General features: G+C 48.4%; 1 protein-coding gene across 7 annotated transcripts in view; it reads right to left on the reverse strand.

Moving 5' to 3' along the window:
• LCMT2 (leucine carboxyl methyltransferase 2) overlaps positions 1-26,636 on the reverse strand; it is a 79,313-nt gene extending 52,677 nt beyond the window's left edge. Inside the window, exons 1-8 of one of the 7 annotated variants that reach the window (XM_075125397.1) lie at positions 26,471-26,615; positions 21,657-21,781; positions 18,510-18,591; positions 17,965-18,097; positions 16,816-16,972; positions 16,159-16,348; positions 15,471-15,578; positions 14,640-14,730 (exon numbers count right to left, since the gene is read on the reverse strand). In XM_075125397.1, coding sequence (XP_074981498.1) covers positions 14,640-14,730; positions 15,471-15,578; positions 16,159-16,348; positions 16,816-16,972; positions 17,965-18,097; positions 18,510-18,591; positions 21,657-21,781; positions 26,471-26,515 — 931 coding nt within the window. In that variant the 5' untranslated portion in view covers positions 26,516-26,615. Of the gene's footprint in view, positions 1-14,639; positions 14,731-15,470; positions 15,579-16,158; positions 16,349-16,815; positions 16,973-17,964; positions 18,146-18,509; positions 18,592-20,123; positions 20,178-21,656; positions 21,782-26,466 lie in introns of all 7 variants that reach the window. The other 6 variants (XM_048837650.2, XM_075125406.1, XM_075125404.1 and 3 more) reach the window with 6 other exon arrangements.
• Between the last annotated feature and the right edge of the window lie 311 nt (positions 26,637-26,947).

Genomic DNA, 26,947 nt, shown 5'->3' on the forward strand with positions numbered 1-26,947 from the left:
TGTTATACAGGAGGTCAGATCAGACGATCTAACGCTCCCTTCTGCCCTCTAAATTTATGAATTAGCAAAAGTTTGGGAACAAAACTGATGCTGTACACACAGCAATGCCATACTGTATGTGTCAGGAGGACACCCCATCATAGGCAGAGCAGGGTAAATTAGTTCAATTAACCTTATATGCTGCACCTGGAGCCAGGGATCAATTAAAAATTAATAGATGATGAAAATCAGCTCGGAAGGAGCAGGTTGGGCCTGTATAAAGGGATGAAACTGAGAAAAGAAAGGGGTACAGGGGAAATAGCTTGCAGTCACTCCCTGGCAAAAGGGAGATTTGTTTGGGGCTACAGGGTCTGGCAAAAAATCAAAGAGGGGAAGTTTGGGATGATAAACTGGGGGAGTAGGGCGGAAATAGAGGGGAAGTAGGAAGGAGTCCAAGGAAATAACAGGGTCAAGGAGCCAACAGACCATAGTTATAGGATATAAGGTTTCTGGGCTGGAAGTCAGAGTAATGGGTGGGCCCAGGTTCCCCTCCCAGCCACTGGGAAAAGGCAAAGGACCTGTCACTGGATCAGAAGACTGCCTGGGACAACATACGGACAGCTGATCCAGTGGGATCTATAAAGCAGGAGGACTATGAGCAACCTGGCTGGACACCTGAGTCATGAAGAGGGAGTTCCACGAGTCCTGGAGAGCAAGGGGGGGATGCAGTGTGAGGAGGGCATCTGACCTAAAAGCCAATAATCCCCAGGGTCAGCCAAAAGGAGGTGTCCCAACAGTGAATGACTCACATAACATTGTGCAAGAACTGTGGTCCATCTAGCCCAGTATCCAGTCTCTTTCTGAATGCTGCTAAGTCCTTGGTCTCAATGAGATCCTACGGCCAGAGCCGTCCCTAGGGTACAGAGAATCGGGGAGACCTCTCCGGGCCGGTGTGATTGGCTGGCACAATCGTTCCCGGAAGTGATGGATTCGTCACTTCCGCCCCGGGCCCCGAACTCTCCTAGGGATGGCCCTGCCTATGGCGATGAGCTTGACTGTTCTAATTGCTCTAGAATCTTTATGGTTAATCAGATTGAAATTTGATATACCTCATGAAAGTGGAGGGTAGAGTCAGTGATTCAAATTTGGGGCCATTTGACCAAGGCGTTTCCGAGATTCAAGCCCTAGTAAAAACCCTGCTTTTCTTAAAGTTGACATGTTCTGGCAATGTTTTTTGTTCACAGATCATCACACCAGGGGTCTCAAATGTTCAAGGGTTCCCCAACAAAGTGCAAAACACGCACCAGCCCCTTGGGGGAAATCAAATTAAAATTTATTTGAAAGTTTGCTTCTTCCATCAGGCAAGATAAGGCTCATACACCTATTCACATGCCTAATGGATTACAGGAGCATGCACAGACAGAGAAATTAACAAGATGTTTAGCCTTTAAAGTTTCATACCAGCTGGATAGCTCACGGGTATAAGCAATAGTCCTTTGAACCTGACCCAGCCAGTGTCAGTCTGAGTTCCACCTTGTACAAAAATTTAGAAAAGGTTGGAAGGTATATTGCTAAAATCTTTTCCGGTCATGGTTGGGGGTTTTTTGTGTTGTATTTTTAGGAATACAAATTCCTTGTTCTCTGTTCTGTCGCTCATTCCCAGCTTCTGGCAAAAATTTAGAAAAGGTTGGAAGGTATATTGCTAAAATCTTTTCCAGTCATGGTTGGGGGTTTTTTGTGTTGTATTTTTAGGAATACAAATTCCTTGTTCTCTGTTCTGTCGCTCATTCCCAGCTTCTGGCAAACAGAAGCGAGGGACACCATTCCTGCCCATCCTGGCTAACAACCATTGATGGACCTATCTTCCATGAATTTATCTAGTTCTTTTTTGAACCCTGTTATGGTCTTGGCCTTCACAACATCCTCTGGTAAAGAGTTCCACAGATTGACTGTGCGTTGTGTAAAAAAAACTTCCTTTTGTTTCTTTTAAACCTGCTGCCTATTAATTTCATTTGGTCAGTCCTAGTTCTTCATCATTTTATATGTATAGTTGGGATTATGCTTTCCAATGTGTATTACTTTGCATTTATCAACATTAAATTTAATCTGCCATTTTGTTGCCCAGTCACCCTGTTTTAAGAGATCCTTTTGTAGCTCTTCGCAGTCTGCCTGGGGCTTAACTATCTTTAGTAACTTTGTATCATCTGCAGATTTTGTTACCTCACTGTTTACCCCTTTTTCCAGATCATTAATGAATATATTGAATAGGACTGGACCCCGTACAGACCCCTGGGGGACACCACTATTTACCACTCTTCATTCTGACCATTTATACCTATCCTTTGTTTCTTATCTTTTAACCAGTTACCAATCCATGAAAGCACCTTCCCTCTTATCTTGTAGCAGCTTACATTGCTTAGAGCCTTTGGTGAGGGACCTGGTCAAAGGCTTTCTCAAAATCTAAATAGTCTATATCTACTTGATCCCCTTGGTCCACATGCTTGTTGACCCCCTCAAAGAATTCTAGTAGATTGGTGAGGCATGATTTCCCTTTACTAAAACCATGTTGACTCTTCCTCAACAAATTATGTTCATCCATATGTCTGACAATACTGTTCTTTATTATAGTTTCAACCGGTTTGCCCAGTACTGAAGTCAGGCTTACAGGCCTGTAATTGCCGGGATCACCTCAGGAGCCCATTTTAAAAATTGGCGTCACATTAGCTATCCTCCAATCATCTGTTACAGAAGCTGATTTAAATGATAGGTTACAGACTAGTTAGTAGCCATGCAATTTCACATTTGAGTTCCTTCAGAACTCTTTGGTGAATACCATCTGGTCCTGGTGACTTATTACTGTTTAGTTTATCAAATTGCTCCAAAACCTCCTCTAATGATACCTCAATCTGTGACAGTTCATCAGATCTGTCACCTAAAAAGTATGGCTCAGGTCTGGGAATCTCCCTCACATTCTCAGCCGTGAAGACCGATGCAAAGATTTCATTTAGTTTCTCAGCAATGGTCTTACTGTCCTTGAATGCTCCTTTAGCACCTCAATCGTTCAGTCGCCCCACTGATTGTTTAGCAGGTTTCCTGCTTCTGATGTACTTTAAAAAAAATTTGCTATTACTTTTTGAGTCTTTGGCTAACTGTTCCTCAAATTCTTTTGGGGCCTTCTTTTTTGGCCTTCCTATCATCCACAAACTTTATAAGTGTACTCTCTATGCCATTATCTAAATCATTGATGAAGATATTGAACAGAACCAGACCCAGAACTGATCCCTGTGGGACCCCACTCGTTATTCCCTTTCAGCATGACTGCGAATCAATGATAACTACTCTCTGGGAATGGTTTGCCAACGAGTTTTGCACCCACCTTATAGTAGTTCCATCTAGGTTGCATTTCCCTAGTTTGTTTATGAGACGGTCATGTGAGAGTATCAAAAGCTTTACTGGAGTCAGGATATACCACGTCTACCGCTTCCCCTCTATCCACAAGGTTTGTTACCCTGTCAAAGAAAGCTATCAGGTTGGTTTGACACATTTTGTTCTTGACAAATCCATGCTGACTGTTACTTATCATCTTATCTTCTAGATGTTTGCAAATTGATTGCTTAATTATTTGCTCCATTATCTTTGATCCGGGTACAGACATTAAGCTGACTGGTTTGTAATTCCCCAGGTTGTCCTTATTTCCCTTTTTATAGATATGGGCACTATATTTGCCCTTTTCCAGTCTTCTGGAATCTCTCCCGTCTTCCATGACTTTTCAGAGATAATCGCTAATGGCTGAGATATCTCCTCAGTCAGCTCCTTGAGTATTCTAGGGTGCATTTCATCAGGCCCTGGTGACTTGAAGACATCAAATTTGTCTCAGTAACTTTTAACTTGTTCTATTCCTATTTTAGCCTCTTCTGGTCCTACCTCATTTTCATTGGTATTCACTATGTTAGACGTCCAATCAACACCAACCTTTTTGGTGAAAACCAAAATGAAGAAGTCATTAAGCACCTCTGCCATTTCCACATTTTCTATTATTATTTCCCCCGCTCACTGAGTAATGAGCCAATCCTGTCCTTACTCCTCTTGCTTCTAATGTATTTGTAGAATGTTTTCTTGTTATCCTTTATGTCTCTAGCTAGTTTGATCTCGTTTTGTGCCTTGGCCTTTCTAATTTTGTCCCTGCATACTGTGTTTATTTGTTTATATTCATCCTTTCTAATTTGACCTCGTTTCCACTTTTTGTAGAACTCTTTTTTGATTTTTAGATCATTGAAGATCTCCTGGTTACACCAGGCTGATCTCTTGGCATGTTTCCTATCTTACCTATGCAGTGGGATAGTTTCCTCTTGTGCCCTTAATAATGTGTCTTTGAAAAACTGCCAACTGTCTTCTGTTGTTTTCCCCCTCAGACTTGCTTCCTATGGGATCTTACCTACCAACTCCCTGAGTTTTCTAAAGCCTACCTTCTTGAAAGCCGTTGTCTTTATTCTGCTGTTCTCCCTCCTACCATTCCTTAGAATCATGAACTCTATCATTTCATGATCACTTTCACCCAAGCTACCTTCCACTTTCAAATTCTCAACCAGTTCCTCCCTGTTTGTCAAAATCAAGTCTAGAACAGCCTCTCCCCTACTAGCCGTCTCCACCTTCTGAAATAAAAATTTGTCTCCAATACAATCCAAGAACTTTATTGGATAATCTGTGTCCTGCTATGTTGTTTTCCCAACAGATGTCTGGGTAGTTGAAGTCCCCCATCACCACCAAGTCTTGTGCTTTGGATGATTTTGTTCACTGTTTAAAAAAAAACTTCATTCACCTTTTCTTCCTGGTTTGGTGGTAGTAGACCCCTACCATAACATCACCCTTGGTTTTTTACCCCTTTTATCCTTACCCAGAGACTTTCAACAAGATCTTGTATCTATCTCAACCTCAGTCCAAATGTATACATATTTAATATATAAGGCAACACCTCCTCCTGTTTTTCCCTGCCTGTCATTCCTGAGCAAGCTGTACCCTTCTATACCAATATTCCAGTCATGTGTATTATCCCACCAAGTCTCTGTGGGCCATATGTCATAGTTGTGTTTATTCACTAGCATTTCAAGTTCTTCCTGCTTACTCCCCATACTTCTTGCATTAGTATACAGACATCTAAGATACTGATTTGATCCCCCTCCACACCAGTTGTCTTGTCTCTCCTTTATCCCTGCTCTAACAGCCCCTGCTCCCCCCAAATTCCAAACCTTCTCCCAGGTCTCCATGTTCTTGACTTACCTGTGGGCTTTGGTCACCTGTCCCCTTTGAACCTAGTTTAAAGCCCTCCTTGCTAGGTTAGCCAGACCATATCCAAATAAGCTCTTCCCCTTCCTCGATAGATGGACCCCATCTCTGCATAATAGTCCTTCTTCCTGGAACAGCATCCCGTGGTCAAGGAAGCCGAAGCCCTCCTGGTAACACCATCCTTGCAGCCAGGCATTCACCTCCAGGATGCCTCTGTCTCTGCCTGGGCCTCTACCCTTGACCAGAAAGATTGAAGAGACCACCACCTGTGCTCAGGTCTCCTTCACCCTTACTCCCAGAGCCCTGTAGTCATTTCTGATCTGCTGAGGGTCATAACTCGCAGTATCATTAGTGCCCACATGGATGAGTAGCATGGGGTAGTAGTCAGAGGGCCGGATGATCCTTGACAATCCCTCCATAATGTCTCGGATACGGCCCCTGGCAGGCAGCATACCTCCCGGGATGCCATGTCAAGGTGACAGATGGGTGTTTCCGTCCCCCTCAGAAGAGAGTCACCAACCACCACTACCCTAAGTTTCCTCCTGGGAGTGGTGGCTGTGATCCTCCCAGTCTTGCAGGTACATGGCTTCTCCGCCTCCGCCTCCTCCTCCAGGGGCAATTCCTCTTCACTCGTTGCCAGGGCAGCATAACAGTTTTCCATCACCATGGTCGGTGGGTTGGGAGTAGGGGTGGAGCACTGTCAGCTGCCTGAAGTAACCAGCAGCCAATGTCCTCCCTGTGACAGAGCCATATCCTCTTCCCCCAGTGGTGTGACAGCAATCCTCGGTAACTGAATAGCTTCCTCAGCCTTGGATGTCTCCATGTGAATACTCTTGAGGAATTCCTCCTGTGCACAGATGCTCCTCAGCCTAGCCACCTCCTCCTGTAGCACTCCCACCTGCTTCCTGAGAAATTCCACCAGCAGGCCCCTTTTGCACTGGATGGTCCCCCCAGCCTGGCTTTCCGAGAGTGGGAATTGCAGGCCACAGTCTCTGCAAATCCACGCCAGGATCTGGGTAGAGGCGTCCATGGTTAGGTTGTCTGTCTGGATACAGGCGCAGGTGGAGGAGACAGGAGCAGCGTTGGCACTGGTGATGGGGCCCTTCCTAACCATAGCGACTATATTACAACTCCCTCTCAAACTCCCCTGTTTGCAGTCCCCTTTTCACTAGCCATGGTTAAAGTAGTTTAACACTCCCCTGGATAAATGGATTTTACCCCTGCCTCTGCCACAGAGTTACTATGTGGTGCTAGGCAAGTCTGATTTGCAGAAGTGCTGCACATTCAGAGTTGCAAATGAAGTCAGTGGGTGATTTGAACATATGAAGTGCTATATAATGCTAAATATTCAGAAAACTCAAACCCTAGGTACCTCAAATTGGTCACCCAAAATTAGTGGATACTTCTGATCTTAATCTCTCTGTGGGTCAGTTGCCTATCTGTAAAACAGGGATAATACCACCACTGCTCCTCACAGAGATGTGAAAATACTTTTCATGAATATTTATGAAGCACTCAAATACAACTGGTAAGCTTATGAAGAAATAAATAATTCTGTGTGCGGACCACTGTTTGAAAACTGTTATACTTGGAGCATGGGGCCACACATTGAACAATGAGGACAAAACAAAATACTGAACAGCTGTTCATCCTATGCGGAATGAGGCAGAAGTCCTGTAGAAAATAGTAGTATGTTGGGGTGGCCAAGCTTACTGACCCTCTGAGCCACATATGATAACTTTCAGAAGTTTGAGAGCCGCAAGACCGGGAAGAATTAGTAGGGGAAGCAAAAGTGGATGGGAACCTGGGAGGCAGTGACCATGAGATGGTCGAGTTCAGGATCCTGACACAAGGAAGAAAGGAAAGCAGCAGAATACGGACCCTGGATTTCAGAAAAGCAGACTTTGACTCCCTCAGGGAACTGAAAGGCAAGATCCCCTGGGAGAATAACATGAGGGGGAAAGGAGTCCAGGAGAGCTGGCTGTATTTTAAAGAATCCTTATTGAGGTTACAGGGACAAACCATCCCGATGTGTAGAAAGAATAGTAAATATGGCAGGCGACCAGCCTGGCTTAACAGTGAAATCCTTGCTGATCTTAAATACAAAAAAGAAGCTTACAAGTACTGGAAGATTGGACAAATGACCAGGGATGAGTATAAAAATATTGCTCGGGCATGCAGGAGTGAAATCAGGAAGGCCAAATCACATCTGGAGTTGCAGCTAGCAAGAGACGTTAAGAGTAACAAGAAGGGTTTCTTCAGGTATGTTAGCAACAAGAAGAAAGTCAAGGAAAGTGTGGGCACCTTACTGAATGAGGGAGGCAACCTAGAGACAGAGGATGTGGAAAAAGCTAATGCACTCAATGCTTTTTTTGCCTCTGTCTTCACAAACAAGGTCAGCTCACAGACTACTGCACTGGGAAGCACAGCATGGGGAGGATGTGACCAGCCCTCTGTGGAGAAAGAAGAGGTTCTGGACTATTTAGAAAAGCTGGACGAGCACAAGTCCATGGGGCCGGATGCGTTGCAGAGCCATTGGCCATTATCTTTGAAAACTCATGGCGATCCGGGGAAGTCCCGGATGACTGGAAAAAGGCTAATGTAGTGCCCATCATTAAAAAAGGGAAGGAGGAGGATCTTGGGAACTACAGGCCAGACAGCCTCACCTCAGTCCCTGGAAAAATCATGGAGCAGGTCCTCAAGGAAACAATTCTGAAACACCTAGAGGAGAGGACAGTGATCAGGAACAGTCAGCATGGATTCACCAAGGGCAAGTCATGCCTAACTAATTTAATTGCCTTCTATGACGAGATAACTGGCTCTGTGGATGAAGGGAAACCAGTGGACGTGTTGTTCCTTGACTTTAGCAAACCTTTTGACACGGTGTCCCACAGTATTCTTGCCAGCAAGTTAAAGAAGTATGGGCTGGATGAATGGAATATAAGGTGGATAGAAAGCTGGCTAGATTGTCGGGCTCAACGGGTAGTGATCAATGGCTCCATGTCTAATTGGCAGCCGGTATCAAGTGGAGTGCCCCAAGGGTCGGTCCTGGGGCCGGTTTTGTTCAATATCTTCATAAATGATCTGGAGGATGGTGTGGATTGCACCCTCAGCAAGTTTGCAGATGACACTAAACTCGGAGGACAGCTAGAGGATACAGAGGGACCTAGACAAATTAGAGGATTGGGCCAAAAGAAATCTGATGAGGTTCAACAACGACAAGTGCAGAGCCCTGCACTTAGGACAGAAGAATCCCTCACACTGCTACAGACTACGGACTGAATGGTTCGACAGCAGTTCTGCAGAAAAGGACCTAGGGGTTACAGTGGATGAGAAGCTGGATATGAGTCAACAGTGTGCCCTTGTTGCCAAGAAGGCCACTGGCATTTTGGGATGTATAAGTACGGGCATTGCCAGCAGATCGAGGGACGTGATCGTTCCCCTCTATTCGACATTGGTGAGGCCTCATCTGGAGTACTGTGTCCAGTTTTGGGCCCCACACTACAAGAAGGAGGTGGAAAAATTGGAAAGAGTCCAGCGGAGGGCAACAAAAATGATTAGGGGACTGGAACACATGACTTATGAGGAGAGGCTGAGGGAACTGGGGATGTTTAGTCTACAGAAGAGAAGAATGAGGGGGGATTTGATAACTGCTTTCATTTACCTGAAAGGGGGTTCCAAAGAGGATGGCTCTAGACTGTTCTCAGTGGTAGCAGATGACAGAACAAGGAGTAATGGTCTCAAGTTGCAGCGGGGGAGATTTAGGTTGGATATTAGGAAAAACTTTTTCACTAGGAGGGTGGTGAAACACTGGAATGCGTTACCTAGGGAGGTGGTGGATCTCCTTCCTTAGAAGTTTTTAAGGTCAGGCTTGAGAAAGCCCTGGCTGGGATGATTTAATTGGGGATCGGTCCTGCTTTGAGCAGGGGGTTGGACTAGATGACCTCCCGAGGTCCCTTCCAACCCTGATATTCTATGATTCTATGAAGACATGCACGACCTTTATACATGCATTTAAAATATTAACATCCTACTAACTGAATCACAGCGAATTAGTGCTTGACCTAGAGTCCTTGTGGGTCTCCATCTTGGTCATAAGTCTTTGGGAATCTGGTTGATATGTTGTCAAGGTGGTGTGGAGGAACTCGGTCAGAGGTTTCGATTTTACAAACTTCATCATGGAGTACAGCGATTCACAGCAGTATGTTGTGCTGAAAACTAAAATGAGTCGCACACTCGTCTTCTTGAGTTAGTCTACTTTCTTTTGGGCACTAGCTTCTAGAACATGATTGCAGACTGTGACTTACACATCAGCTTTAGAGCCTGATCCTCCTGGAGTTCCAATAGTTCCATTTCTACAGTAGATCTTTCTGTAACCATGGTTTTGGGGAATCGGACAGCCATCGTTGTTCACATCAAGCATGAATGGGTTTATAAGAAAGGCGAAGCAGGATCTCAACTTCTGCAAGTTTTCAAACTTGCCCCCAAAATCATCAAGCAGACCTTGTAATTTACCTCTGTATTCCTCGTGTTTATGATCTTCTACTTCGAATTCAGGGAATGTGTTTACCCTACTCTTGAGATGGGGAAAGTGGTTGAACTATGTCTCTCTGCAGAAGCTTTAACTTGTTCTAGAAGCTGAAGACTGTTTGAGTAAGGTCAGAAATAATCTTATCCTACCCTTGGAATGCCAAGTTGAGTTTGCGCAGATGCTGCATAATATCAGTGAAAAACATCAGATCCTACATCCATTGCTCATCTTTCAGATGTGGATAGGACTTTTCCTTTTCTTCAAGGGAAGCATTAATAGGCTCCAACATTCCACAAGCCTATATAAGACATTGCTGGTTGATAACCACCCCACAATACAGTAGAAAGAGACGTTGTTAGGTTTCTCTTCAAGATCCAGCTCTTTGATTAAATTTTTGAACTGTCGATGAGTCTTCCCATTCACGTGGATGAAACTGACAATTTCTATGACCATTTTCATACTTGAAATATCTGCCTGTGAGATGTTCATGATGGATGAGGCAATAAACAGGGAAAAACTCCAGAAATTTGGGATTGCTTTTCAAGAATATAAGGCCTACTTTTTTCCCCCACCATTACAGGTGCTCCATCCATTGCAATGCTGACGAGTTTATCCAGCTGTATATCAGCATGTGTAAATGCTTTGTCAAGTGCATTCTTTACGTCAATACTGCAGGTTGTTTCTTTTAGCGCCACTGAGTTCAACATCTCTTCTTTCACAATTACATCCACGGAAACATAGCGAACAAATATCGCTAGTTGTGGTTTATCTTGTATATCTCTGGATTTTTCAACAACTAGACTGAATGCTAGAGAATTCTTTAGATTGTTTTGCAGCTTGCTTGCAACATCAGCACTGATCTGGGAAATATGGCTCTCCATAGTGTGATGCAAAATTTAAATTTGCGTTATTAGTTGAAGTTTTTTTGTTAGTTGCATCCAAAATTGCAACCACTTCTGCAATATTCTTCTTAAATTCTCCATCACAATATGGATGTTTAGCACGAGCGATATTCCATGACATAACAAAATTAACTTCAGTCATTGTGTCAGCTTCCTTACTGAATGCCAAAAGTAGTGTTTGTTGACTGTTTAGGCGTAATTTTAATGTGGTTAGCTTGTTTTTCCTTAATTCTGATTCAGGAAGGTATTTAGATGAAAAGTTATTGTGATTCATTTCGTAGTGACATTTCAGGTTGCTTGCTTTGTAGTGAGTGAGCAATGCATTGCAGATAAGGCACAGGGGGTTGCCATCTTTAACAGTGAATGCAAAATCTTCTTCCAATACTGGCGTAAAACTTTGGTTTTCTTCTTCATACTTGCATTTCTTACCATTTTGAAGATGTCGTTAGAAAATAGATATTCAGGCCTGCCTGTAAAGGCCTATACTTTAAGAACTTAGGTATATTTTTATCACTTAGCTAGTTATAGAGATATAAGAAACAAAATCACAAATACGCCTGTGTATGGGCCTTCTCTCACCAAGATAGTCTGAGGCCTTGTGCAGGGGTAGCCATAAGCTGGGAAGCGTATGGTCACATCCTCACATTCCAAACCAGTCACATTGAAATAAGGTGGTATTGGGCTGTTAGGAAGATGATCCTTTCCTGATAGTGCCTGTCATAAATATAAAGGGAAGGGTAAACCCCTTTAAAATCCCTCCTGGCCAGAGGAAAACTCCTCTCACCTGTAAAGGGTTAAGAAGCTAAAGGTAACCTTGCTTGCACCTGACCAAAATGACCAATGAGGAGACAAGATACTTTCAAAAGCTGAGAGGAGGGAGAGAAACAAAGGGTCTGTGTGTCTGTCTATATGCTGCTTTTGTCAGGGATAGAACAGGCATGGAGTCTTAGAACTTTTAGTAAGTAAACTAGCTAGGTATGCTAGAGATTATGATTTCTTTAAATGGCTGAGAAAAGAATTGTGCTGAATAGAATGACTATTTCTGTCTGTGTATCTTTTTTGTAACTTAAGGTTTTGCCTAGAGGGATTTTCTATGTTTTGAATCTAATTACCCTGTAAGGTATCTACCATCCTGATTTTACAGAGGGGATTTCTTTACTTCTATTTACTCCTATTTCTATTAAAAGTCTTCTTGTAAGAAAACTGAATGCTTTTTCATTGTTCTCAGATCCAAGGGTTTGGGTCAGTGGTCACCTATGCAAATTGGTGAGGCTTTTTACCAAACCTTGTCCAGGAAGTGGGGTGCAAGGTTTTGGGTAGTATTTGGGGGGAAAGACGTTTCCAAACAGCTCTTCCCCAGTAACCAGTATTTGTTTGGTGGTGGTAGCAGCCAATCCAAGGACAAAGGGTGGAATATTTTGTACCTTGGGGAAGTTTTGACCTAAGCTGGTAAAGATAAGCTTAGGAGGTTTTCATGCAGGTCCCCACATCTGTACCCTAGAGTTCAGAGTGGGGGAGGAACCTTGACAGTGCCCACCACCACCAGATAAAGCAACAGATCTTAAGATGGTTAAAGAAAACTTAGTTTGATAGCATCTTGTCTGGCAAGAAATCACTTATCAATGGTTGTGAAACTCATTTCTGTATTGTTTTATCTTTATGGCCCCCACTTTTCTATTGTGAATCTGTCTGGTTCTCTAATTGTTTCTGTCTGCTGTATAATTAATTTTGCTAGGTGTAAGTTAATTGAGGTAGTGAGATATAATTGCAAAAAGAAAAGGAGTACTGGTGGCACCTTACAGACTAACAAATTTATTTGAGCATAAGCTTTCGTGAGCTACAGCTCACTTCATCGGATGCATGAAGTGAGCTGTAGCTCATGAAAGCTTATGCTCAAATAAATTTGTTAGTCTCTAAGGCGCCACAATTACTCCTTTTCTTTTTGCAGATACAGACTAACACGGCTGCTACTCTGAAACCTGAGATATAATTGGTTAGAGAATTATGTTACAATATGTTAGGATTGGTTAGTTAAATTTCAGTAAAATGATTGATTAAGAGAATATTACTATATAAACTGGGGTCAAACAGGAAGCGGGTGGGAAATTGGAATCATGCTTGCTGGAAATTAACCCCAATAAACATTGCGTTGTCTGTACTTCGGACTTCTGGTCTTTTGCTGCTTGCTGTCTGCGTGACAAGAACCAGGGAAGTGGCATGGTGAAGGGAAAGCCCTCTAACAATTGTCATCCACGAAATTAACACAGGGTTAACACTTAAATCTAAAACTATTCAAATGCGACTTACGAACAGTAAACACAGTCTGTATTCTGCAGATGCAGGGAGATCATGAGCATACAAGGTCCACACAGCGCAACATCTGAATACAGAATGATGCAATTTCCTTGTATAATGCACATGTGCAAATTTCTCTATCAGTCTCACTCTCACGCTATTGGGTTCACCAGGGTTTAAATTCTCTTGAATTATTTCCTGGAGGCCCGAGCACCATTCCTCTGCCTACCAGATTTAGGAGGTGGGGGAAGCTCGGACCTTCAGCCCCGCAGGAGCCTCTCCCCAACGTGGGGTTAAAGCCCTGAGCCCCACCACCCCGCCACATGGCAGAAGCCCGAGCTCCCAACCCCTAGTCTAGTAGGCAGAAAATGGTCTGGGGGCTGCACAAGCCGCATTTTAACAGTAAAAAAGCCGCATGCAGCTCATGAGCCGCGGTTTGGCCAAGCCTGCTATATATAATAGAGAGAACAGGATGGCCTACAGGGCCTTGTGGGGAGGCAGAAGTGAGGAAATCAGAGACACGAAGTCTAAAGAATGCCACAAATGAGCAGTGGATGGGAGGGAGGAGTTGCAGCCACCATCCAGAATAACTCAAAACTAGGAGAGTGCAACAACCTGAAGGAATGAAAAGCTCTCACCACTCAGTCCCACTGAGCCAGGACACCAACATCGCAGGGTGCAAATCTGACCTCAGTGCTACTGCCACTCTGAACTCTGGGGTACAGATGTGGGGACTCGCATGAAAGACCCCCTAAGCTTATAGTCTACCAGCTTAGGTTAAAAACTTCCCCAAGGCACAAATTCCTTTCCTTGTCCTTGGACAGTATTGCTGCTACCACCAAGTGAATTACACAAAAATTCAGGGAAGGGTCACTTGGAATCCCTATCACCACAAGCCCCTTCACCCCCTTTCCTGGGGAGGCTTGAGAATAATATATCAACTAATTGCCTTAACAATTTGAGTACAGACCAGACCCTCTATCTTCAGGACACTAAAATCAATCAGGTTCTTAAAAGAAGAACTTTATTATAAAGAAAAAAGTAAAAGAATCACACCTGCAAAATCAGGATGGAAGGTAACTTTACAGGATAATAAAAAGATTTAAAACACAGAGGACTCCCCTCTGGCCTCAGCTTCACAATTACAAAAACAGGAATAAAACTACCTTTGTAGCATAGGAAAATTCACAAGCTAAAACAAAAGATAACCTAATGCATTTCCTTGCCTACTTACAATTTCTGCGATTTTAGATGGATCATTCCAGGTATATTTTCAGGAGATGATGTACCTGCTTGGTCTCTCCCTCCATCCAGAGAGGGAACAAACAAAGAGAGCCACAAACAAACTCTCCCTACCCAGATTTGAAAGTATCTTCTTTTCTCATTGGTCCTTCTGGTCAGGAGCCAACTAGGTTATTTGAGCTTCTTAACCCCTTACTGGTAAAGCGATTTAGTACAGCTGCCAAGGAGGGATTTTATGCTACCCTTCTCTCTATATTTATGACAGCTACAGATTGCAAAGTCATCATTAGCAGGAAGGCTGGAGAGGTCTACTCAGATGGCAGAATCTCATGTGCTCTTTCTGGAGAAAGGCTATACCCCTGGATCTTTTCAGAGGCCTGTGCCAGTGAGAGTCAGTTCATATTTACCTGGCATCTTGGAGAACAGAGGAGTCCAGGCAAGCTCTTTCCCCTTCGATGCAGCCAGGATAAAGTAATGTGAACATTTCAGGTGCCATTCCTGCAACAAGCCAGAAGAGAGAAACTCAGATCTTTGCAGCAGTGGTGTGGGGAGTGGGGCACTGACGGATGTAGGGGAAGGGATGCAGGCCCACAGCAGATGGAGACAAGGTTCATAGAATCATAGAATATAAGGGTTGGAAGGGACCCCAGAAGGTCATCTAGTCCAACCCCCTGCTCGAAGCAGGACCAATTCCCAGTTAAATCATCGAACCTGATAGATTCCTAGACCCTATTAAAAATGATGCCAAAGTCTCCAACAATGCACCAGAAAAGCTCTCCTTTTCCCTGTCTCTGGTGCAGAGACTGCACTGCTGTAATCTGGGCACTTTACCTTAGGTCTGGTCTTGAGCCCACTTGAAGACTGAAGCTAGGGCAGAGGCCCACTTAGGAAGTAAGCTGCAGCACTGGGGCCTGCACTGACTTCTGGGAAGTTTAGGGAACTGGGTCTGACTCTGCCCATGGGATGGGGCCTGTGCAGCCAGCTGTGGGAGCAGGAGGCAGGCAGTCACTGAAAAATATATTAAAAGGCCAGAATGTCTGCTGCCCACCCCAGCTTCATGGGCAGCTTCCCTGCAGGCTCCGTGTTAACTGGGTCTCAGATTCCCAGGGCCTCTTCTGTTTACCCAGCAACACCTATATCCCCAGCAGCACCTCTGCAGCCAGCCCCATGACCACCAGGGAAGCTACAGCCCCTTAAAGCCAGGCCCCTGGTGTAAGAAAGAAAAGGGGTAAAGTTACCTCATATTCATCAAAGGGCTCCAGAGCCTGCACTCTCCGTCGCTCATCTTCGGGGATAAAGCTGGCATAGAACTCATTCATATCAATGATACTGCACTCGGCCCATCCCTAAAACAGAGACCCACATTCCCTCAGGGAGAAAGCCACAACCCGCTCCACTCCCTCACAGCAGGGGCTTCACTCCCCCAGTGACAGACTCACAACCTGCTCCCAATTCTAAAACATATTCAAACTGGCAGTGCTGGCCAGATTCCCACACAATTGGCTGGCCTGAACATGGACAGCTCAGTCCCCATTGTGGGGGCATACCTCCTGTCTCCAGGATTCACACTGCAGCAAATGCCCCATCCTGAGCATGTTGCTGTGACTAGCTCAGAGTCGACACTCATTGTACCCCAGCTAATAGGCCCTAAACTTGTGGGATCCTCTGAGGGATGCAGCTTCACCACAATAAGCAGTGTACTAGCTCCTGCATGGAGAGAGCTGTCAGACAAGAGAAGGTGCTCTAAGAGACTGGGCATGGGGAGAGGAGGCCATGTGGCTGCTGGAGTGGATAGTGCCTCTTATCCCTGGCCTGGTTCTGACCAACGCACACCAAAGCCCAGTGGGATCATCCCTGCCTTCTGAAGTTATGCTCTTTCCCAGATGGCTCAGAACCCACACCTGCTCCAGGACCATAACCACCTACCCGCTGGAGAAAGCGTCTCCTCTGCGCCTCACAATTGGGATACTGGGCCAGGGTGTGCAGCACAGAGTTCAGCCGGCTGAAGTGCTGCTGCATGATGCGACCAAAGGGGTCCTCAGGGTGCATCTGCTCATAGACCACAAACTGTGCACAGGGGAAGTGCTGAGCTGCCCACTGGATCAAAGCATCTGACCTATCAGAGCCACAGGCAAAGGAGAGAAATTGAGAAGGCTGTGGCCCCAGCAGAGATGGGAACAGGCACCAGGAACCTTTCTACAGATCCACAGAGGGTGCCAATGGAGATGGTTCTTCTGTTTGGAGGGAAGTGTGCTGAGCAGAGAAGCATCTGGTGCTGGGAAGCTGCAAGAGCCCTCCCCCAGCTGCCCAGAGGGCTCTAGGAGCTGCCACGATCCAGAGCCATTCCCATTTGAGATGTAGTTCTGCAGATTACCTACTTAATGAAGGGATTTACCCCATGGCAGCTCTAACTAAGTAGCTGCCAGTGACTTCCACAATTCACCCAGGGAACAGCCAAAAGGCACTAGATATAGGTCTCCAGGACCAGACTTTCCACTCTCAGACCCTCTCCACATACTAATACTGTCCTCACTGCACCCACTTAGGCACCTAGCTTACAGGGAAGAGAGTGAGCCAACCAACCTGCTGATCTCCATGTAAGCGAGCACCACTTCTGCTAAAAGCATGGTGGGAACCTCAGGGTCCAGGCCTGCCTCCTTTAGGGCTTGCTCCAGCTTAGACAGCTCAGATAAATCCACTCCCAGCAATTTATAATCCTCCACAGAAAAGGTCATGGCTCCTGGGGGAAAACAATCAAGACACCCTCATTACAACACTGACCCCTTGCTAATATGCTGGCAGCAGCAGGAGTGACAGGAACACCCACATGAGAGACAAACCACTCTCAATAGTGTCCCCACCCCCACTGACAGCATGTGGGGGCAGAAGCTTAGTTCCCTCTAAGCTGCGCAGCAGCCTATTAAGCGCCACACAGGCGCTCAGGGATGTGGCAGAGAGAGGCGCCCAGTCCCGGACGTGCTGCGGCAGGAAGAGGTGCCCCGTTCCCAGCCCCGGACCTGCTGCAGCCGGGAGAGGCACCCCTCCCCCAGTTCTGGACCTGCTGCAGCGGGGAGAAGCGCCCCTCCCCCAGCCCCGGACCTGCCCTGGCCTGGACCTGCTGCGGCCGGGGGGAGAAACACCTCTCCCGCCCCAGTCCAGGTGCTGCTGCGAGAAGAGAGAGCTGGGGGGAGTCCTCTCTCCCCCTGTAGTCCCAGGGCAGCCTGCATCCCAAACCCCTCATCCCTGGCACCATCCCAGAGCCCGCATCCCCAGCTGGAGACCATACCCCCCACTCTGACCCTCTGCCCCAGCCCTGAGCCCCTCATCCTCGCCCCACCTCAGAGCCTGCACCCCCAGCCAGGGTCCTCATCCCCCCACACCCCGAACCTCTGCCCCAGCCTGAGCCCCCTCCCACACGCCAAACCCCTCGACCCAACCCCTGCCACATGAATTTTGTTATGTGCACCACATAACAAAATTCATTTCACACATGTGTGGGAAAAATTAGAGGAAACACTGGGCAGGAGATTGGGAAAACCCATGCCACAGACTCCCATCACTAATAGGCCACAGAGGGACAATGTCAAGAATGATCTGCAAAAGGCCCAGGAAACTTACAACCAGTGTATTCCCACTATCCCTTGTGGAAACTCCACCTACATACTCTGCCTCTGCATCAGATGACAGGTAAGTTGCATTCTGGCTAGCCTGCTGCAGCCAGAAATGTCATACCTGATTCTCTCCCTCCAACTCCTCCCACGACCATGGCCAGGTTCTCCGTACCCTTGATCAGAGCAGCTTTCCGGCTTGCCACACTTGGGAAATCTACCTCATACACCACAGTGCAACTCAGAAGACCCACAGCCTTTAGGCGGAAATACAGGGAGTCAAAGCCAGCACCAAAAGAAAGGATCTGCGGGGGGGGAGGGGAGAGAATGTTATTTAACTCCAGCAGCAGCCTGGCTATTTGCAGGGCACAAAGCACCAGAGTATGTAGGTGCCAACATCCATGGGGCATTAGCCTAGCGTGGCAAACCCCCAGTAGGAGGAACATGTACACAGACAGTGCCCCCCTCCCAAGGATTTTGTCTCCTCTGCCCAGGCTCCAAGAACAAAAGTGGGCAACTAATGGTGCCAGTCTTATATACCCATCTGTGTCTTCCTGGGAAGGGATGACTGGGGATATGCTACACTAATGCAGACCACAGACACCAAGGAGGTCTCCCCAGACCCACAATGGGAGCTCAGGCCCTGCACTCTTCCCCCAGAGAATTCACCTGTCTCCTGGGGTGGCCTTGACTCTGTAGCAGAAACTCTCGCACACAATGATCCACAGCTCGGGCCCGGACATAGTAACCCCTAGGAAATAAAATCCAACTGTTGTATCCAGATTTCCCCTTTCACTCAAAAACGCCACACTCCCCTTCTCGTGGGAACTTCACTCCCTTCTTTCAGAACCCATTCCTTTCCCAAAAGGCCTCATTCCCTCCTCTCTACTTCACACCTCTGTGATTCCCCTGTGCTGCAGAACAGCATGCGTAGCCCATTCCTGCTACTCTAGTCCCTGAAGTGGAGTAGGCAGTCCGGAGCTTGATTCCTCTAATAGAATCATAGGATATCAGGGTTGGAAGGGACCTCGGGAGGTCATCTAGTCCAACCCCCTGCTCAAAGCAGGACCGATCCCTAACTAAATCACCCCAGCCAGGGCTTTGTCAAGCCTGACCTTAAAAACCTCAAAGGAAGGAGATTCCACCACCTCCCTAGGTAACTAACGCATTCCAGTGTTTAACCACCCTCCTAGTGAAAAAGTTTTTCCTAATATCCAACCTAAATCTCCCACACTGCAACTTGAGACCATTACTGCTTGTTCTGTCCTCTGCAACCACTGAGAACAGTCTAGATCCATCCCCTTTGGAACCACCTTTCAGGTAGTTGAAAGCAGCTATCAAATCCCCCCTCATTCTTCTCTTCTGCAGACTAAATAATTCCAGTTCCCTCAGCCTCTCTTCAGAAGTCATGTATTCCAGTCCCCTAATAATTTTTGTTGCCCTCCGCTGGATGCATTCCAATTTTTCCACCTCCTTCTTGTAGTGTGGGGCCCAAAACTGGACACAGTACACCAGATGAGGCCTCACCAATGTTGAACAGAGGGGAATGATCGTGTCCCTCAATCTGCTGGCAACGCCCCTACTTACACAGCCCAAAATGCAGTTAGCCTTCTTGGCAACAAGGGCACACTGTTGACTCATACCCAGATTCTCGTCCACTGTAACCCCTAGGTCCTTTTCTGCAGAACTGCTGCCGAGCCATTCGGTCCCTAATCTGTAGCATGGGATTCTTCCATCCTAAGTGCAGGACTCTGCACTTGTCCTTATTGAACCTCATCAGATTTATTTTGGCCCAATCCTCTAATTTGTTTAATTTGTCTTTCCCCTTTGCTGTCTCCAGTTGGTAAACGTGCTTCTCACAGTCCGGCAGCTACCACTGTCCTTCCTTCCCAAAGCCACTCCAGGCCTACTGAGGACATGGAGGGTCCAGGAGGAGGGCAGAGCTAGTAGCTGAGCAGTTGGGAAGTATGTCCAGGATGTCCTCTGAAGTGAAATGGCCCATTCATTACCACTGGTGTTCTCCTCCCCCATCTCCTAGACTCAGCATTACGGGCCTGTGGCCTGCACCAGGCATTCCTATTCCCAGCTCCCAGCTCAGATCCAGTCAATTGTGCCTAATGCTGGAAATCAGTGGGCCTCTTCTGGCACAGAACTGATTCATCCTGACCAGGACTCCCATCCCATCCTCTCTGGTTTTATGACAGCTAGACCCTCCCACATAAGCCTCTACTATACCAGGCAAAAGAAAGACTGAGAGCAACATGCATAGCACACAAAACTCACTAGAGGAGGATTTGAACTCTTCATCCTTTGATTTAAGGAGCAGTGTCTGTTCCCCTAAGGATTCAAATGAGTAAATCACAAAAGAGCTGCTAAGGAAACTACCTGTAAGCAAAAAGAAAAGGAGTACTTGTGGCACCTTAGAGACTAACCAATTTATTAGTCTCTAAGGTGCCACAAGTACTCCTTTTCTTTTTGCGAATACAGACTAACACGGCTGTTCCTCTGATACCTGTAAGCAGTGGTGCTAAAGTTTTATAGAGCTGTAAGTTTTGAAATATTTCTAAACTCGGACAATCCAGTGATATAAATTTTATGAAAGTTAATAGCCTTCTTCCCTAGACCTTTGGAAAAAAAGTTTAACTGTGATGGGGTGTCCACACCACATGAGCCCTGAGCATGGTAATGTGTGCCAGAAAGGACCAATTAACCTTCTATGCTGCAGGGGAACCAGACACTGATAAGGTCTAGTGGCAGATGAAGCCCAGCTGAGGGAAGGAACAGGGATAGAAGCATAAAGCCAGGAAGTGAGAGAAGGAGGGGTGACAGGGATGACTTCTGCAGTCACTCACTAGAGGAAAAGAGAGTTGGCCAAGGTCAAGGAGTAAATCCAGAGACAGGATAAGCCTTGGATCCTGCCCTGGACTAGGAAATTTGACAAGTGGTTAAGAAGGTGAAGTAGCCACAGAGAGGGGCAGAAGCTCCAGTTGTAAACCCATAGATATGCCAAGGAGATAAAGAGGTGGAGCAGGAAAGAGCCCAGAGAAACAGTAACAGGGTCTGAGACTTAGCAGACCTAGGCTGCTAGTTACAGGGTCCCTGGGCTAGAACCACAGAAGCAGATGGGTCCAGGTTCCCCTACCAGCCACTGCAAAAATGGCAAACAAACTGGAGCTGGAACAGAATATTGCCTGAAACAGCATAAGGACAACTTGTCCGGTGGGACTTCGTTACCTCAGAACTGGAGGACTATACAGTGACTTGGCTAAAGGGACGAGTCATGAAGAAGGAGCACTCTGAGTCCCAGAGAGAGAGAGGGGCCACAGCACAAGCAACCAATAGAAAGGGGTGCAAGGGCTAATTCCCAAACCTAGCCATAAGGAGGTGCACCTGCAGTGAGTGGAACCCTGTTACACCATCTGAAAATTTTAAAACCCATCTTTGGCGGGAGCCTATATTTCAGGAGCTCCATTTCCAAATGGCACTAAAATTGCACCCTAATGTATACTTGTGCCCCTGTTATTGCACAGTAATGTTTAGGACAATCTCACTGCATACATGGATCTTAGAACACTCAGAAAGATTACCTCTTAACATTGAGCATAGCTTTCTGCTCAATCATGACAGTGCATTTCCCTTATTCAAAAAAAGAATGACCAAGACTAAAGGCCAGGCTATGATTTACTGACAATAGAGACCAATGGAAGCTCTACCCACAAAATAAAACCAATCACAGCAATCCCCCCTGCCACTAAGCATCAGTAGCCCCTCCCAAAGGATAGCAAGAACCAAATCAAACCAAAGCCCGTTCCTCACCAATGAATCAGCGGCGCTCGTCTGCATCTCTTGGTAACGAAGTACTGTAGGAAGCCATCCTGGATGTAGCCAAGAGCAGCGGTGGAGCATTTACTGACAATACTGCTGTCGTTAGTGCCCTGAATCTGAACAGGGAACAAGGAGAAGGACTGCTCACTCACATTCAGTCTGCTGATGTCTACCTAGGAGTAGCCACAAGGAAACAGCTGGATCTAAACAGGGCTGCTCAGGCCCTTTCCTTTTTTAGAAAGCAAGTTAGTCCATCCCTTGGAAAGTCACAGGCCCAGTGAGTTTCCTCAATGCCCAATTTTCAGAGTAACAGCCGTGTTAGTCTGTATTCGCAAAAAGAAAAGGAGTACTTGTGGCACTAGTCTCTAAGGTGCCACAAGTACTCCTTTTCTCAATGCCCAAGTGAAACATGCTGCCTGGCAGCAGGGCTAGGGCACTGACAGACTACACACTTCTGCTGTACCCACAGATGCACTATCCCCTCCCACCATACCAGTCATGGGGACTCACCAACAGCTTATGTGAGGTCAGGAGAATAGAACATCAGTGGCCCAATATGCAATCCAAATCTGATGCATGAACTCTTTGTGCCACAGTGTAACCCTATGCCATAGGCATCAGAGGCAGAGAGAGTTCCTCTCTTCTTCTATAAAAACAGTACTAGAAAGGGAGTCAAGACCTTGCTCAGGATCCTGCATCTACTGCTCTTGCCCCACCCCATGATGGCTAATTCATTGAGATAGTTGCCTAATTGTACAACAGGGTACATAAAAAACACTAGCAAATTCAGTACAAACTACAATTTCATACAGTGACTTGTTTATGAAGCTCTATATACCATACACTGAAATGTAACAATATTTATATTCCAATTGATTTATTTTCTAATTATATGGTAAAACTTCGAAATCAAGTAATTTTTCAGTAATAGTGTGCTGTGACATTTTTGTATTATGTCCGATTTTGTAAGCAAGCAGTTTTTAAGTGAGGTGAAACTTTGGGGTATGCAAGACAAATCAGACTCCTGGAAGGGGTACAGTAATCTGGAAAAGTTGAGAGCCATTGGCCTAAAAATTGCCAAGGGTAGGAATTGAATTCACAGAATGTGCGTATAGTTCATAACCACAGAATGTAACCTTGAGCCCACCCAGTTACTGCGACAACAGACTTCCTGTAAACCCTCTAGCTTGCACCAGAGCCCCAGTCACTACTCCTGAGGGAATTCTGAGCCAAACAATTAAAAATTCTGCAAAATCCTGCATATTTTGTCAAAATAACACAATATAATCATGCCATTTTCATTATTTTGGTAATTTATTTCAAAATATCTGTCAGCAAGCATGTCTGTAACAGTACAGACAACAAAAGGTTCAGGAAATGTTTTTTGACAAACAGATTCCTTACAAGCACATCTATACTGCTCCACAGAACAGATTGCAATACTAATATTTCCATGTATGTCAATTCAGAAGACTTTAAGGGTATGGCGACAAAGCAAAGAAAAGCCTGTGGCTGGCCCATGCCAGCCAACTCGGGCTCACAGGGCTCAGGCTGCAGGGCAGTTCAGGTTGCTGTGCAGACTTCTGGGCTTGGACTAAAGTTGGAACTCTGGTACCCTCCCACCCTGCAGAGTCCTAGAGCCCGGGCTCCATCAATGAAACAGGAAAAACCTCAGGGCCCCGTCTTTCTGTGCCAGGGGCATGACAAGAGTGAGCAAGAGGGACAGAGTCTCAAAGGCACACCCAGCCTTGCCCTCCGATCCATGTGTGAGGCAAGCAGAGTCAGCCCAGCAGTAGCTAAGTCTGGAGGGGCTTAATGTGAGGTCTGTGTGCGGGAGGAACTGGAGGCACAGGGGCTTGTTGGGGGGTTCTGGGTGCAGGGGGAATGAGAGACTGCGGGGGTCCAGGTGAAGATGGTTAGGTCTCAGCACAGGGAGTCCAGATGCATGGGGGGACAGCTCTGCATACCGTGAACCCTCCCCTGTGGCTGGGGAGCAATGAGGGCAGGAAGCAGAGGGGGTGTAGAGCTTCCTGCAGCCAGGGGAGATTTTTGGGGTCAGCTCTGACCTGGCCACAGGAGCAGCCCATGGTAGTCCTGTCCTCCCCCAACCAGCCCAGCCAGGACTAGCAGCTGGACCTGCCAGACTGTCCCCAGCCCAGCCCAGCCCCTCCTCAGCTCCAGGCACACTGCGATAGTGAGCGAGAGGGACAGAGTCTCTCTCGCTCACTTCCACGCACAGCCCTGCTGTGATTTACATCTCCAAGGCACCCACGCTGCTGGGGAGGGGCATGTGACCACTCTTGTGGCTTCTCTTTGCTTTCCTGTCAGAAGTCTTTTTTCTGTGGAGAAGCAAAGAAATCTGCCAGGGACATGAATTCTGCAGATGCGCAGTGGCACAAAATTTCTCCAGAAGTCAGTCATGCTGCACGTGCACTTTTCACTCTCTTTGGAGCAACAGTTTACTTCCAAGCTGAGACAGAGTTCTTAATCTTACTCTCAATATCTGAAATACTGCTTTCCCAAATGGCAATGGGTGCTATACACTAGCTCACCATTTCTCAAATGCAGCCACCAGGAGATTTTCTTGCACCCACAGCCTCCCAGGCAGTGAAGGGGGGGAGGGGGGCAAAGCAGTGGATCCTCCCCCAGGGCCACCTCCCTCCTCCCCGTCTGGAGCCAAAATGTCAGAGAAGCAAGCAGCCAGTGAATTCCCCATCTTCCCTGGGATGGTGAAGCTTGGGCTTCAGCGCTGGGGTGGCAGGCAGCAGGCTCTGGTCGTGGAGCTTTGGGTTCTGGCCCTGAACTCACCACACACACACACACCTCAGTGCCCCTGACCCCTGCTGTCTCTCCCGGCCCCGGAACTCTGGCCACCACCAGTGGGACTGTGGTCTCGGGTCCCTGGCCGCACAGGCACCAGCTCCAGCCCTGGGCTCACTCCCACACACATTGCCGCTGGTCCCCACTGCCACCCCGGACTCCCATGCAGCCTCCCATTACCCCTGGCCCCCGCTGTCTCCATGCTCACTTCCCCATCCAGGGTTTAATTTGTCCCCTGGCTTGCAAAGCTGAGTAAGTCCGCTGTGAAAATTTATATTTGTTAATATCAGTTTTCACAGCCTCCAAGCTAGCTAGTAAGTCTGCTGTGAAAAAAGCAACCAAAAAGCAAAAGAAATAACAAAAAACAAGAATGTGCAAAATATCTTATTTGTGTGTCTATTTTGTTTAGGGCCAGTAAAGAAGAGACACAATTGTACATTATTTTTATTATTGAGTCTGCAAAAAAACCCTTCATAAATAAATTAGAATATTTGGACACGTATATGCATATTTGTTTTTCCTAAAGTTAATTAAGAATTTTAGGAAAAATTGTCTGAGTGGCCACCAGCAAGAGTTGGTGTCCTCGCTCTGAGGCCTCCAGAACTTTGTTGTGAGAACCCCTGCACTAACTGATAGCCCTGAAGGGGTGAAACAGTCTGATCCCCATGTGTGCACAAAGCCCAGGGCCGGTGTACCACTAGGTGAAGTAGGAGACTGCCTAGGGCGCCAAAATTTGGGGGCGCCAAAAAGGGCTCCGGTGGGATGAGCGGCAACGAGCTTGCAGGTGAGAGGCGGCCGGGTGGAGGGGGGGCTCCCCCCCTGCAGATGCCAGCCCTGTGCCCAGCCCCAGCTCCCCCGGACCCAAGGAGGTGAGGCGGGCGGCGGCGAGGGAGCGCTGGGTGTCTGGGCTGTGGGGGCGTGGCGAGGGGGAAGGCTCGGGCTGCCGGGGAGGGGACTCCATGTGCTGCCCGGGGAGCTCTGCCCGTGGGGGGGGAGGGGGGACAGGCAGGGGCCTGCTGGTGCTGGAGGCTCGGGGGGAGCGGCGGTGTGGCGTGGCTGGCCGGGCTGCGGGGGAGGCTGTATGCCAAGCTCTGGAGCCGGGGGCAGGGTGCCGTGGGCCAGCCAGGCAGGGCTGGGGGCGGGCGTGCTGTGTGCCGGCGGGAGAAGACGGAGGGGGGCGGTGCCGTGGGCCAGCCAGGCTGAGGCGCGGGCGAGCTGGGCCGGAGGGAGAAGACGGAGGGAGGCGGTGCCGTGGGCCAGCCAGGCTGAGGCGCGGGCGAGCTGGGCTGGAGGGAGAAGACGGAGGGGGGCGGTGCTGTGTGCCGAGCAGGGCTGGGGGGAGGAGAAGGCGGAGGGAGGTTAAGGGGGGCTGCGTGTCTGGCTGGGCGGGCTCTGGGTGCTGGGCTAGGCTTTGGGGGGCAGGTGGGGGACCAGCAGGCCAAGCCGGCCGCGGAGGGGGCTGCGGGGCGGGGTGCGCTGGTCCGGGGCGGGGGGGCGCTGTGGGCCTTGCCAGGTCCGGGGGGAGGCAGGGGTGCGTGCCGGGGGCTCGGGGGAGCCGTTGCCGGTTCTGACAGGCTGTTTGTAGCGCCAAGGTCGCTAGCTTGGGGAGGCTGTCGGCCGAGGCCACTTCCCTTGCGCTGGGTCAGGTCTAAGACTCCGGCAATGGCTGCGGCACCGGTTCGCTGACACTTCGCGCCCGTTGGGGGGGCGTGTCCCCGGCCCGGCGCGGCCCCGCCCCGCCCCGGCCGGCGCCAGGAGCCCGCTGGCCGGTCAGGAAACGGCCGGGGTCGCTCAGCCGCGCGCCCCAGCGAGCTCCAGGCCGCACCGCGGCGCGGCCGAGAAGGTCGAGGCCAGCCCTGGGTGCCAGGCCCTGGGCCCGCGCGGGCCGGCGGGCGGCAGCGGGCCCGGCAGACTCCGGGCCCGGCCCCGCAGCGCCCCCAGGGACGGGTCTGCCCGGGCGCAGCCAAGGCCACGCGCTCACCTACCGCCTGGTCCCGCGCTGCGCGCCGCGCGCTCCGGCTCCGCCCCATCCCGCGGCCACAGGGCAACCGGCGCCCGCACAGCAGCGCCGGCCGGACCGAGTCTGAGCAGTGAGAAACCTCCCGCTGGGTAGAGTGGCCCGCCTGAGACCATAGAGAGCGGCTTCCGGCGGCGCCCAGGGTGACGATAGAGCTCAGCCTCCGGGGCGGATAGAGCGGCCCGCCTGGGGCCGGCCGCCACAGGAGGCGGGTATTGGTCCGACTCTCTGGTCGCGGGTGGAGGAAAGGGCGGGGCTAACGGCTGCTCCATGAAGTGGGCTGGGGGGGGAATCGGGGCGTGCCCCCCGTTAGCGAGTCTCGCGGTGGTCCGGTCACGGCCCCAAACAGGGCTCCGCTGCCGCCCCGAGTGCTGAGGGGTGGCCGGGGGCAGGGCGGCGAGCGTTGACCTCCCGGGGCGTCCTGGGCCAAGCCCTTAAAGGGTCT

This window comes from Caretta caretta, chromosome 1, assembly GCF_965140235.1.
Source record: "Caretta caretta isolate rCarCar2 chromosome 1, rCarCar1.hap1, whole genome shotgun sequence".
Lineage (NCBI taxonomy): Eukaryota > Metazoa > Chordata > Testudines > Cheloniidae > Caretta > Caretta caretta.